General features: G+C 37.2%; 1 protein-coding gene across 1 annotated transcript in view; it reads left to right on the top strand.

Moving 5' to 3' along the window:
* The window catches only part of LOC115438984 (calcium/calmodulin-dependent protein kinase type II delta 1 chain), a 168527-nt gene that overhangs the window by 13474 nt on the left and 139354 nt on the right, over positions 1-15699 (top strand). Inside the window, 1 exon segment of the mRNA XM_075353536.1 lies at positions 1674-1768. Within this exon segment, the coding sequence (XP_075209651.1) occupies positions 1674-1768 (95 nt within the window).

Genomic DNA, 15699 nt, shown 5'->3' with positions numbered 1-15699 from the left:
GCAACCTTATACGATTTTCTTTTTGGTTGAAGGCGAAAAAAAATCTCACAAAAACGCCTGTACCCTATTGTATTTGCATACAATAGCAACCTTATACGATTTTCTTTTTGGTTGAAGGCGAAAAAATCTCACAAAAACGCCTGTACCCTATTGTATTTGCATACAATAGCAACCCGACTCAGGTCTATATATATTTTTCCCTCTTCTTTTTTTTTTTTTTTTTTTTTTTTTATTATATATATAAACCCGAATCGCACACCACTATTATTTCAGTGACGTGCCCAGTGACGTGAGTTTGGACCACAGGGAGTACCCCACCACCCCCAACTGTAACTTTCTCACCGTGTGTTGTGTCGTTGAACTCAGTCTATAGGCATACATATCATTCATTCATTTATTATCTGAACCCGCTTTATCCTCACTAGGGTCACGGGGGTCGCTTGGAGCCTATCCCAGCTACTTATGGGCGAAGGCGGTGTACACCCTGGACATTTTGCCAGTTCATCACAGGGCTGGCATACATATCAGTTATCACTCTAATCTGTTAGCAGTAAAACAGCCTCTTAAAGTGAGTTTTGTTGTTAAATAATACCTGCTTATTCTGTGGTCAACCTGAGGCCTAAAGAACCTCTACCTTCAGGGAAAATTCTTGTAATGGCTCCTTGCACATAGTAATTTAGATTCCTGGTATTCGAGTTACACATTTTCCGAATGAGCTCCTGTTCTAGACCTTTAAGAAAGGAGTATAAGTCAAGCGCAGTTTAAGGCAGTTAGTTGTTTTAATTAGTTTTAATGTTATGTGGTAATTTAACATGTCATACATTATATGAAGCTGGGTTTATTTTGCTAGCTTTTTAGACCCAATAATAAAAGACAAATTTAGACATATTTCCCCCCAGGATGTACCTAATGATGACATCGGATAACTGCAAAAAAATTATATTTTTGCCCTGAGCCATCCCAAAATTAATGAATTTTTAATCAAATATTGGGACAAAAATTGGGACAGGAAAAGCTACCTAGGTGTCAGTGCATTTGATCTGGAAAACATGGCTTGAAATGGTCTTATATACCACTATAAATAAAGACACTGTTAAATTTGATGATCTAGTGGTTTTTCTAATCCAGACATACGGGTTTTTCATGAATCTCAGTCTCATTTCAGGTTTCGTGTGTAATTCCATTGTATCCACTTGTGTTACACGCAGAACCTGCCCATTTAAACCACATATAAACCACGAGTGATTTTGCAGCAGCGGTCATTTTTGTGAAACACTCTGCCTTGCATAATTAGTCGGATTCCCAGAATGTACCTGTGAGAGAATAAATAGATATTTGAAAAAATAGTAGCGCATAATTTTTGTGTCCTTTTTGCTGTGTTACATGCAGATTTTTGTATGAAAATAATAAATAAGTGTTTTATCTGAAAAATAGTTTCTCTTTTAACTCAGTAAATATTTCTTTTTAAAATAGACCCAAAGTGCTTCCAAACTTGCTTCATAACATTCGTCTATATCTGGTTTGAATTTTTAGCCCCTCTGTCGTGTTTTTAGGGACCAGTTTCATAGAATCACCCAAGTCTTAAGTTATTTCTTCTGTCAATAATGTAATTTCATGCATTTGTGTGTTTTGGAAGGTCTTGCCTGTATGTTCTAACTGTGGCTGTTCCATAGGGGGGCTTTCTCTGTGGTGAGGCGGTGCATGAAGATTTCCACAGGGCAGGAATACGCTGCCAAAATAATCAATACCAAGAAGCTGTCTGCCAGGGGTAAGTACATGCTCTGCAGACTCATGAAAAACTGTCATGGAACATGTTGCGGCTGTGAGTGTTCAGGTCTGATGTGGGTGAAGTCTGTCAGGTTTGTCACACAAGGACTTTATCTGTGTCTAAAATGCTTCCTTTATTTTTGCCGTGTCACCAGCTTCCTTTTATGCATATTTTCACACGCCTTCACAAATTTTTCTTCCAGTCATGTCAGTAGTAGCGGTAGGTTGGTGGGCCGGATTCTAACACTAACCACATCTTACTGTCGTAGTCGTAAATTTACTTCCAGTTTCACGCTTCCCATCCCCCTTTCATTTTTGCCACTCCACTTATTAAAGTGATACTAAGCATGAACAGCTCTTTTGTGACTCATTTGCTGTTATTATCCACAGACTCTGATTTGTGATGAGCCGCGCATGAGTCACAGCGCCGTCTTTCACATTAACACACGAGACAGTGAAGGCAGCATGGCGCTCAAATCTAGAAAAAGTTGTTGTCTTTCCGTGTTGGTTTCTGCAGTATAATGGAGCATCTGTCTTCGAGTCAGAGGCCCGGATTCTTATATTTTCCCCCCTTTCACCTTTTATTCTCTCCTCATTATCCGTTTCCCCGTGCAACAGCCGGTGCAGCGTGGGCTGAAGCTTCCCCCGTTTGAATGTGGCGCTGCTGATTGATCCCCGTGCAAGGCCTTAATATGCACACAACACACAAACACAAGGAGATGGGCTTGAAAAGACACACAGCGATGGGTGAATGAGTGCACGGCAGCAGCAGATGTAGCGTCTCATGGGGGAAGCAGGGGGTTTCCTCACCGCTAGCAAGTAGAAAAGCAAAATGAGCGACTACATGTGGTTTTACAAAAGAGACGTTACTAACAATGAAACGAGGAGCAAAAACAAAAGGGATTTCTGCTTAGTTGGTTGATAAAGGCCAAAAGAACAGTATCTGTATTCATGTGTAGCCAGTCACTGTGAAGACTGTGGCTAAGTCCACTGAGAAAATAGTGGTTTTCCCTCTAATTAAGGCCGCCTTTACTTCTGAGGTGAGGAGAAAACATGAGCAATGAAAGGGAGGAGAGGAGAAAGAGAGGAGGGCAGATGTTTATAGAAGGGGACTCCGTGATTGATTCCATACTGGGATTGTTTTGGCCGAATGCCTTCTGAGCCCAAGCCTCCCTCACCTGAAGGAGAAAATGAGAGTGGAATGGAAAGGAGGAGGAGGAGGTGGAGTGTGTGAGTGTGTGTGAGTGTGTAAGGTCAGTAAAGCACTCATCAGCACCTTTTGATGGTTTGTACAGGGTGAAAGGGAAGTTTTCAGGAAGTAAAACTGAAGAAACTCATTTTGGTTCATAATGAAAGTCGGACAGAGGCCCCCCCAGAGTAGACGTCTGCTGATAAATAGACTATTGGCTTTTCCCTGTCTCCAAACTACAGTTATTATATCAGCCTTTAAAAATAGACCACCAGTCAATATCTATTGTTGGCATGAGACTGTAGCCCTGTGGTATTTATAGTATTCAGCTAAAATCTGCAGAGAGCTGCTACCCGCTACTGAAACTAAGTATTTAATTAAGCACTAATTACTAGGAATGCACTAATAAATCAGCTTTGTTGGCTGCTACCAGCAAGGGAGTTGATATTCACTCATGGCTGTGAGGTTCATATATTTGTATGATTGCACTTGTGGTCATTCAACAGTGTGATGAAAGCCTGACAACCAGTCCAATTAAGAGTGCATTTTTCCCATATTTTTAAAAAGGTAATTAATTAACAACAAAATAAACTTTGTCATAAGCTCACAGACAGATTGTTGTTGTTGTTAGGTGATGGCTCAGAATATTTCACATTACTTCATCCCTATTGACACCATATGACCTTTAAGAATCAACTGACACTTGGCTTAAACTAAACTTTTACACATGAGTGACTTTCACACACCACCCTACTTTCCATTTTATATTGTCTTTAGCTGTACACATGTATTACATTGTATTTTTTTGTAATACTTGTACAGGCATTTAACTGATTACATAAGCTGCTACTTTTATACCTATACTATATCATAGTGTTGTAGTCAAAACCGGCTAGACCAAGACTAAGACACTGCCAAGACTGAAGGATATCGAGACCAAGACCAAATGAGTTGAGTCCCTGACAAGACCGATACTATAAAAAAACAAAAAAAGTCTCGAAACCAAGACCAGTTTGGAGAACTACATCACTAGTGGACTGTGGAGGGCTGGCATCGTCTATTAAGAATATGTATACAATGTAACATGTTTATAAAATAGATGCCTCTGACTGGGTGCATTTGAAGAGGGCGCATAATAAATAATGATATTATGTTGTGATGATGTGGTTTTTGCACAAATCCCATCGAGACTGCTATGTCTGAGACCAAGGCTACAAAAAAATGGTCTCGAGACCGGTCTCAAAAACTACATCACTGCTATACCATGTGGGAAAGTCGACTCATTAGCTATTGTCCCTGATTTAAAAAAACAAAAAAACAAAAAACATGTAGAGTAGCTGGACTGAACTGGAACCCCAATACCAAAATTGTAATAAACCTGAATTATCTGTATGCAGAAATAGACATGCAACCCAAATTGACTCTCCATCACCATAATGAGCTATCTGTCCTGAAATAGTATGTAGTCAGATCTTTTTTCCCCCTCAGCTACAACTTGTTTGAATGGTGACCACAGCCTTCCTGTTGTTAGCCACAATCAGCCATTAGTCACACAAATACAAGCAATGTAGCTAAAAATAACCAAATTTTGCTGTTAAACAAGATTCAGTCTGACAGATGAATCAGCCTGATGACTTATGCTATTGGAGCCTTGTATGTTGATTCTTTTTAATGGTAAAAATTGCATATCACAGCCTCAAATCATACAAACCACCGTAATCCGCCTTATGGGCGTTTGACATGATGTCAGTGCAGTGGTGTCCTGGTAGATACTGGAGCAGGCAGGCTGAATTGAAGGTCACATCCAATGAGGGGAAACCCCAGACTTACTGCCAACGCTGCTGCTGCTGCCGCGTGATGAGAAATCCTAAACAGGAAGCTCCATCTCATCGGAGAGGCTTTATGTGGCTGTAAACCCTGGCTTCACACCAACCCTCTCTCATGTAGTGACAGGATCCTTCCCTTTCCTGGGAAAACTGAGAAGTATGACAGCAGAACTGTGATGTAAAATCTTTGAAAAGCATACACAAATTACAGTAACAGGATAAATAAAGCACACACATAAAGCAGAAATAGAGGAAGTTTTTTTTATCTGATGCAGTTGAAATGGTCCTAATGTTGCTGCACATAGTTTTCACTGTTTTTAGTTCTCAGCTTCTATCCCTAGTGGTTCTTTTACATAACACAGACACACCCAGAGACCAGTGATCTCACAATCTTAGATCCTGATCAGTTTTCGTTTGGCAGATGATCTACTTTTCAGAGGGATTATACAGACTGTGTCAATAAAAAATAGAAAGTGCCATCCAAACCTTTCTACTCAGTTAACATTCATTTTAAAAGGCCTGTTTATGACTTTTAAGTGCAGTTTAACAATGCTGCTTACTCCATACTTACTCCTAGCGCAGGTTTTTGTCATGATAGTGACCCCTTATTATTTCTAGTGCACTGGTAATGACTGAGGTGGGATTATTTTGTGTAGTTTGTTGTCTGCTCTGCTTTGCTTTTTTGTTGTTGTTTTTTTTTGTTTTTCTATGGTGCTAGCTGCGTTTAATTTACACCCATACTTAAGATTTCTTTCATGACCATTCAGCACTGCACTTGTATTATATTGAGAAAACTTCAATTAAAAGATCTTGATCAAGAAAAGGCCTGTTAATCAGCGTAATTATGTCATTTTACAGAGAGCATTGAACTAAGCTATAGGTTTGTAGCATTACTGTCACTAAGCTGGTTATAGAGTGGAATTCAGTTTGTTTATAATAATAGTTTAGCCTCTGTCTGCACTGAAGTATTTGTATTTAGGCTGCATTGACTTACACAGTTTGTGTAATGTGATGTTTTGATGCTGCTGACGACGTAAAGAGAAGAATTACCATAGATCCATCAGCTGTGGGTACGGCTTTTACACTGACTGATTTACACCGATGCTTAAGACTGACGCTAGTGTGAAAGTGTTTTGAATCATTATACAACTCCAGTGGGACACATTAGGCCACAGCTTTGGTAATTAATGGAAACACTGCAGCTTCATGGACAGGAAAATGTGGACTAGGGTTTAGTGCATCTGGATACTGTCAATATTCTAGTAAAATTTTCATGGTTTAGTCGTACTCACCTGTTTTTATTGATAATACTGCTTGAAGTTTTAGAGAAATCTGCACTTGTTTGATTGATCTACATTGTTTGCATGTGGATGAGAGACTAAAACATAGAGGAAATGCTCAGAAAACATCTGTACAAGTGTTGACAAGACATGTGTTTGGATGACTGGAAACACCTGCGATGCATTCAGGATATTTGAAGTGTTTCTTACTGATTTGCAGTATGTTTTCAGAATGTATTTATGCCAGTGCTTCATCCTCATGTCAGAATAAAGAATATTTGTGTCAGCTCAAGGTCACCCGTCTACGCAGGGGAACTCAGAAGTGGGCCACTGATATGTAGATAGGACACAGCTTGGATTGAGAGCAGTAAAGGTGAGACTCCTTAGGGTGCAGCCTCCACTCTGGAAGAATTCTGGGTGTAAAACATGTTTCTGTCAAGTGAATGTACTTTCTTAAATGGAGCTCTTGAAAGTCTGCTGCTGCCATTCTGGTTTATGTTTGTATACGTGTATTTCAGTGGATCTATTCACTGTTAGCCTCTAGGGGTGTTAGAAAATATCGGTTCTGCAATATATCGCGATATTTCATTACACGATATTAAAAAGTACTGTATCGATATTTTTAGATATTTATTAAAATGCAGATATGGCGGAGATTCATTTTTGTTTTTCTTTATTATTTATATCTTATTTATTATTATTTAACACTGTTTTATTTAGTAATGGTTATTTAAAGCATCCTAAAAGCACTTCTTACTGTCTGAGAGGCATATGTTAATTCCTTTGTTGGGACAAAAATAAAATTATGATGTTAGTTATGAACTAATAGAATATGAACATTTGAACAGGATCTTAAACTGTAATGTCTGTAAACATAAATTCAAGTTTGAACAGGAAAATTTTGTGATATAGCATTAGATCTTGTTGTGATGAAATAAAAATGTGTTTAGTATTTGTGCATATTTCTGGTGTATTTAAATTTTTTCCTGGAAATAACCCTTGTTTTTAAAAATAAACAAAATATTGCCTTTTTAACAGTATCATGATATATTGTGATATATCGTATTGTGATCCTAGTATTGTGATTTGTATCGTATTGCCAGATTCTTGCCAATACACACCCCTGTTAGCCTCAGTATTTGACAGGTATTAACTGAAATAGGAAATTGGGATCTCCTCCTGTTAAAGGTCCAGTGGATTGGAGGTCAGTAAATGGTATTGATGTATTAAAAGTTTACATTTGGGTTTTGATGCAGATTGTAGGTGGTTCGTGTGTGTTTGGTTTTAGATCTGGATTAGTTGTAGTTGCGTTCATTTGTTACGTCCACATTTGAGTATGCACCTGATGAATCCTGTATTCTGCTCTGTTTTGGAAAATCATTGCTTGGTATAAGGTTAATAAGCATGTTGCAGATTTTTTTCCTTTGTTAGTGGACATTATTCATATGGTTGTTTTTTGTTTGTTTTTTGTGCTTGCTGGACCTAAATCCTAACCTACAAGCTGATACTTGCTGCTCTTGGGTTTTATTTTCTGTGTGAGGGCTACTACTAGTGATAACTTTGCATAATATTTACATTTTTGCCCTTTCATTAATCGGTGCACAATGGTATGTTTCTAAATAGGTGGTTTTTGTACATTTTCAGAAGAAAAGATGCAAATTTATGCACATTTCCTTCCACTCCTGTTTTCGAGTATTAAGAGCTTTATCATGATCGTAGTGGCTCAAAACTTTGCCCAACATGGCTTATCTGAGTTCTTCATACATCAGGGGTGTCCAGATCCGGTCCTCGAGGGCCACTATCCTGCATGTTTTAGATGTAACCCTCTTCCAACACACTTGATTCAAGTGATAAGCCTATGATCAAGCTCTGCAGAAGCCTGATAATGACCTTCAGGTGTGCTGGAAGAGGGAAACATCTAAAACATGCAGGATAGCGGCGCTCGAGGACCAGGATTGGACACCCCTGTCATACATGGACCATGTGACAGCTTCTGCCCCTGACCTGAACCAAAGCACTGATCTGAATCCTATAATATTGTCAAAGCCTTTGTCTTAAATGTATTTCAGCAGGTCTTCATACGTGGCCACGTTCATTGGTGTTAGACATGTAGGCCTAATTTGGAATTTCTGTTTCTTGTATGTATTGGGGCATCTGTTTGAGTCTCCTAATGGGTCCACTATGCACGTATTCACTTTTTCTTTTTTTCTACTTCTCCAAGCATATATTTTGTTTGCAATAGTTTCTAAAATAATGGACATTTCAGCTTTTCTATGCACAAGTTTAAAATATGAACGCAATCTTCTGGATGGAAAAACACCTAATGTTTGGCTTATTCAGGAATCTGCTGTTATTTACTGCCTCGATCAAATATTTTTCTCATCTCTTCTGATAATTTTGCTAAAATGCGACATGCTAAGAGGTTTCTCCATGGGCTTTAATAAAGAGGATAAACACACCGCCACCATCCTCCAGTTGCCTTTGGCGTATTCTCCAGTAACAAAAGGTCCTCTCTGTCTTCTTCTGTAGTGTTGGGAAGCATTTCATCACATTTTCCTACTAATCAGAGTCTTTTTATTCAGATAATTCAGGTTAAACTAAAACACCCCACCTTTAGAAAACAGTCCAGTACAAGGATCTACTGTTTATTTATTTTCCCTACAAAATAAAAGTCCAATCACTGCGACAAACACAAACTGAAACATTATCCAGATGTAGTGAAGTGAAAGCCTGTCTTCTCTGACGGCGCAGGCTTGTATGAAGGGAAAACTAGGACAGCGGTTAAACACAGACCTAGTGATGCTTGGGCTCAGTGGAGTGGAAATGATCACTTGACAAACCCACCAGGCTGTGGAAAAGCCAGCTATGGCTCAGGAGCCCAGCCATTCTGTCGTTTGGCTTCTGGAAAATACCCCAGGCCCCAGTCGCTCACGGTGAACTCTTCATTCCCATGGAAACAACAGAGATGGAGTTCTAAATATAGTCTGTGGGGTAATATAGACATTGAAGTATATTTCACTCTTTGTCCTGTTAATTGTGAGTGTGTGATGCTGCCAGTCCTTTATGAATCATTGAGCTGAGGCACATTTAGCCAAACAATGAGTGGTATCATTTACTCTGAAATATGCCAGTTTTGGTTTGGCTTCATTTAACTGCAGTGAGCCTTGTAAGTCCTTCTGAAATCACAGGAACAAAGATATTTCCTCTAGAAAAGTGAAAAAGCCTTGTGTTTGGAAAATTAGTCTTATTTGTCATTTTTAGGCCTGTTTCTGTTAACTTCATTTTAAGAACACATGTAATTTTGCACCTAATATTGAGCTTATACTGGTTATAGATTTAACTTAAGATAAAATAATGGCTTGTACAATATCCCAGCAGAGGAGCAAGATTTTTCCAGTTTTCCTAATTTGAGAGTGAGACTGCTTCACATTTTAAAACTGTTTGAAATAATTATAATTAGCAGAACTTCATTAAAATTTAAAGTTTTTTTTTTCCAGTGTTTTGAACAGAGCTGGAACAACTCGTTAAATTCATTGAGTTGCCAAGTATTGAATCACCAACTATTTTTAATAATCAGTTCATCTTAAGTATTTTTTAATTTTCTGAGATGGAGAGAAAAATACAAGTTTGGGATTATTTACATAAAAATTTTGTCTTGATTGGAAATGGCAAATTGTAGCGTTTTTTTTTCCCACATACATTTTTCCCCAAAAGTGGACAAAAACCTCACAGCTGGGTCTCAGGAGGTTAAGAGTAGAACTCACAATTCTTTTATCCCACCTTTGTATTTTCTGATGTCTTTACTCCTCTATAACACATGCTGAATGTTTTTAACTTGTCAATCATATAAGACAGTGGTTCTCAAAATTTTTTACATCGGAGTACCCCCTGAAATACACTTCTTTAGCCAAGTACCCCAATTCTCAGTTCAGCATTTCTGATTGAAAAAAAAAAAAGAAAGAAAAATTTTGGCTAAACTTGTTCTTGTGCCAAAGGTGTCTGTTTCTATTTTCAAAACTTTGTAAACAAGCAACATATATTTAACTTTAACATATTGAAAATAACAAATCTTTATAAGTACATTTTGTGTGCAAAATATAAACTGAAAAGTGCCCTCCTTCATTGATAAGAAAAATAAATTAAATGAACCTTCAATCAACAAAAAATAATCACTGAATTGCTTAAATAACTCATATGGAATAATATATAATACAAATGTTCTTAAAATATTACCAAGAATTAAACAACATGATTAACAATAAAACTAGCAGTGTCACTTTTATTACATGAATGTATTTAGTATGTTTTTTATTTCAGTATTAATTCTCATTATTTATTTCGTATTCAGTATATGATGACTTATTTAATGTATTTTTCCCCCAAAAAATTTCATGTACCCCTGTGGGTACGCATACCCCCATTTGAAAGAGACTGATATAAGACATAGTGTTAGGGGTAATTCAATACTGTAAAAAATAAAAAATAATGTTCAGATTAAACGATATTGGAAGACTGTTGGATATAGACTAGACTTGTATTTATTTATGTATGTATGTATTTATTTATTTCTGCTTAATAAAAGACAATTTGGCAGTTTATATTGTTAAATATGGAGAGTATGTACTCCTGTCCAGTAGTGTGTATTATTTTATTTTACTGTAGTGTTTTCAGTGGAGCTCAACACAATAAAGCCAACTGCTTTTAATGTCAACCTCAGGTCACACATCAGAGGTGACGACCCAACCCTCGACCCTGTGGTTTATATTGAGGCTGGGTCAGTGTTGCCTAAATCCCTCCTGTCCTGCCTAAACACACACTCGCACACACACTGTGTCTAAATAAAGTGCTCCATCACATGTGTGTGGTGCCAGCGGGTGGCTTACCAGCTAATGTCAGGGGCTCAACACGCCATTTACACAGCACCCTGCTAAGACTAGACATGAAAGGATGGATCAAGAGAGAATACACTGTCTGTTTGTGTTTGTGTGCAGCACACGTGAGTTTGCGTGTAAAGAGGGAAAATGTCGAAATGGTATTTGAGCCGGTCTTGACATTGTATCCTGTAGCACAGCTCATCCCTCAGGTCCAGGCTGACCCATATGACTTAGATGACCGGTGAGCGCTTCATCCAGGCCTGTTGACACAAACATAAGTGATGACTCAGTGAGCTCAAAGAGAAAACCCCTGTGTCTCTGTCAAAGCTTAAACAGTCCTTCTCTCGTGCCTCTAGTGAGACTGTTAGACCTGCTTTACTTTTGTTACAAACGCCGTACTCTGATCGGATTTACTGCAAACATTTTTGCACCCTTCAGTTTATTGTGAAATTGGATCAATACGACAAATAATGAGGTGGTTGGTGTATGTGTGAGTTTAATCAGTTGAAAAGCCAAGAGAATTGTAATCTAGAACAGTTTTGATGATATTCAATTTCTTTGAGCCGTTTGGCAGTAAACTGAAAAACAAATCTGGGTCAGATTCAGAATGAACATATAGTGCTAAGTATGTTTTCACATGCAAAGGAATTTGTCGATATGCAAATGGAGACAATAACGGCAATAAACATATTTAGAAAAAAACTGAGAAATCAAAAGAAACACACAATAAATATAAATATATAAAAACAGTGCTGTCAAACGATTAAAATTTTAATCAGATTAATCACAGGGTTGCTGTGGATTAATTTCAATTAATCACAATTAAATGTCATGTTTAATCTGTATTAATTGTTTCATTTTGCATGAGCAAAGAGACTCAAGAAAGAAGGGAATATATAAGCACTTAACATGTTTGTCACAAGCTGGGTGACACGTTAGCCGAAGTTCTAGCAGAATCTCTGACTAATGTATGCTTTGTGTTAATGTGGTATTTTAATGTGGAAGTGCTTCGGTGAAAAGAAAACTCCTTCCTGCTGAGTGTGTATAATACTTTATGTTGGTCGACTGTTCCGTCTTGGGTTTTTTTGTCCTCATATTTCCATCCAGAGGGCCCATGTGCTGTTTAGTGTCTTCTATCTTTATGGGTTGGTTCTGCTGCCTGTCACTACTGGTTTAACTGCCAATTTGTGCATGTGCGATGCTAACTCTACTTGGACAAACTGCCCTAAATGTGTTGGCAGAGACGTTCAGTCATTCTGCGCTGCAGATGGGTTAATTGTGTTAAAATTCTTAATCATATTAATCATGATGATGGATTTATCTGTGTTAATGTGTTAATTTTGACAGCCCTTATATAAAAATAAAAATATGGCAGTGGCTACTGCCACAATACTGTGGCACAAAATATCGGTTTGTCTATTCCCACAGAGCCAATCAAATGATCCACATTCTGCACCCTGAATGTTGGTTGTCTCAGTGGTTGATTTATATTCATCAAAACCCAGGCAAATTCCTCATATGAGGCAAAACAGTTGCCACTTTTCATGTTGTTTGCCTGCATGCTGAAACTGAAAGTGTGAATAGGCGCAAAAACCAGCTTCTAGTAACTGGTACTGCAGCCTTTTCCTGTTCCTGGATAGGCACAGTGGCAGCAGAGTGACAGGTTACCAGACTACACATGATACAGCAAGGGTGTTGACTGGCTCTGTGGTAACAGACAAATAAGAAAGTAGTCCCACAGTACTGTGGCAATAGCCACTTTGAAAAAATATACAGGAATGTACATAATGTGTAATGCACAGATTTTAAAAAGACAAGGAAAAGAGTGTAAGAATTGTGCCGTGGTTTTCAACTCAAAGAATATTTACAGATGTCACCTTGGGCACTGAGAATGTAATGATAATAATCCTTGAGCCAAAAAGGTTGTTGACAGATGGTCAATAAACTGTAGCTGCAAACATATAAATATGTCCTGCATATTTTTATGTGCAGATGATTGTTGTGCCTGGCCCCACACTCTGAATTCAGATTACATCATACAAGAAGAAACTAGAGTCTCTAGTACAAGTCATTTCATTAAAATACACTGTTTTAAAGTCACATACATTTTAATGGACATCCAGAAAGAATCCACTTTTGATAAGAAACTGGCTCATGTACAAGAGCGTGCTAAACATGGAGGGAGTTGGTTCATTTCAGTACCTAATTAGAGTTAAAACATGCACTCGGATCATAAATTGGACAGCCAACAGCATCTCAGTCTGCTATGGTTTAGATATTCATTTAATCATGTGAGTCATTTTGGCAGGAAACAAGACTGTTTTGCTCTTTCTTGGGCAAAAAAAATTATCAGTTGAAGATGTCACCTTGGGCCCAAAGAACATAGTATAGAAAATACATAAATCCTTGAGCAAAAAGGTTGTTGGCAAGTGGGCAATAAACTGCAGACCCACACATATAAACAAGAGCTGAGATTATTATGTCAGGATTCACACTGAGAATGTACTCAGTTCAAAGGATATATGAATCATAAATCTATGCATGCAGGAAAAACAAATCATTATAGTAAGCATAGTGTTACAGCTGCGTGTGAAATATTAGTATTAAATAGAAAATGAGATGAACTGATACATGACCTTGAAGGTAGTTGGGTAGGCTGTAGTTTTATGCAACATGTTGAGCTGTTGAAAATACAGAATGTTTATCTGAAATATGCATGAAATAACCATGACTTATCTAAGGTCTATGAATCATGTGGATGTTTTCATGAACCTGTGAGTATAAATCTTTTAGTGACAGTGTAAAGCCAGTCCTTTTACCTGTTCAGGGAGCTCAGATTGGAACAGACACAAGCTGGCAAGTCATGTTTCTTCTTGACATTTCATCAAAAATAAAAAGGAGGCTTCTTTACCCGGTGAAGAAGTGTCAAAACGGTGCATCCTTTAGATAACATGTTGTTATATCTGTTCCACACTGGACTGGTGGGGATGTGTTTTGGTTTTTTGCTGAATACTGATCCAGAAGCAGCTTCTCCTGGTCTTTAGTTTATCAGGAAGGCTCTGATACCGTGGTTTGTATTGACTCTTAGCCAATTTGTACAACTGTAAGGTTAAAACGCACTGACGTGACTGCTTCAAAGTGTTGCAGTTTTTCTGTTGTCTTTGTACATCCTCAAATTTCTCCCCAAAACTCACCTTTTTAACTTAAAAAAATAAAAAATAAAAATAATAATAATAAATAAATAAATAAATAAATGAATATATATATATATATATATATATATATATATATATATATATATATATATAATTTGTCCTGATGATGTGTGTTGTTTTTTGCTCACATATATGAAGCTTAAGTGTGTCTGGTATGATTACTTTATTTCTATACTCCATGTTCTAATCCAGGGGTATCAAAGTTATTTTAGTCCAGGGGCCACATTCAGCCCAATATGATCTCAAGTAGACTAGAACACTAAAATAATAACATAATAGCCTATAAATACCACATTTTTCTCTTTGTTTTAGTGCAAAAAGTACAATTAAATTATGAAAATTTTTACATTTGGGTGGTTCTCTGAAACTGGTCCCTAAAAACAGGACATGAGGGCTAAAAATTCAAACAAGATGTAGACTAATGTTATAAAGCAAGTTTGGAAGCACTTTGGGTCTATTTAAAAAAAAAAATTTAGTGAGATAAAAGAGAAACTATTTTTCAGATAAAACACATTTTTCTATTGTTTTTATGCAAAAATCCGCATGTAACACGGTAAAAAGGACATGAAAATTACACGCTATTATTTTTTCGAATATATTTTTATTCTCTCACAGGTACATTTTGGGAATTGAACAAATTATGCAAGGCAGAGTGTTTCACAAAAATGGCCGCTGTTGCTAAATCACTTGAGATTTATTTGTGTTTAACTTGACAGGTTCTGTATGTAATGCCAGTGGACACAATGGGTTACACACGAAGTCTAGAATGAGACTGAGATTCATGAAAAACCCACATGTTTGGATTAGAAAAACCACTACGATCCTCAAATTTAGCACAGTGTCTTTATTTATAGTGGTATATAAGACCATTTCAAGCCACGTTTCCTAAATGAAATGCACTGACACCTAGGTAGCTTTTCATGTCCCAATTTTGGTCTTTTATTTTTGGCCCCAATATTTGATTAAAAAATCCTTAATTTTTGGATGGCTCAGAGCAAGAGTATAATTTTTTTTTTCATTTATCTGAGGTCACCATTAGGTACATCCTGGGGGGAAATATGTCTAAATTTCTCTTTGCCAGTGCCAGATACCAAAATAAACTCACTTTCATAGGAGCACCCATTTATAAACTATCCTTTAACAAAAAAGTTAACCTAAACAACCTGAAATTTCTAAAGAAAAATAAGTGCAATTTTCACAATATGCCTCAGCTTATCATTTATGCATGCACATTACATATCTCAGTGGATTCTACAAAGGCACAAAACATTTAGTAACAGGCATAATATTGCTCTGCCTCTTCAACCACTGCTCTCTTGCAGAATTATCAGGTTTTCTAAACAGGTTTGTCATCATGTGTTGATGGTTATTAGAAAAATACCATGTCTACAGCATATATCTTTCTGTATATCCTCCTGAGACCCAGCAATGCATTTTTGTCCTCTGTGAGAGACAAGAGTTTCACAGCTTTATTGAAAAAAAAAAAAAAAAAAAAAAAAAAATGCTGTCCACTGCAAAGGATGTTCCATAAATTTTTTAAATATGCAT

The sequence above is a fragment of the Sphaeramia orbicularis genome, chromosome 18 (assembly GCF_902148855.1).
Source record: "Sphaeramia orbicularis chromosome 18, fSphaOr1.1, whole genome shotgun sequence".
Taxonomy (NCBI): Eukaryota; Metazoa; Chordata; class Actinopteri; order Kurtiformes; family Apogonidae; genus Sphaeramia; species Sphaeramia orbicularis.
This window is presented reverse-complemented; position numbering and strand designations above follow the sequence as displayed.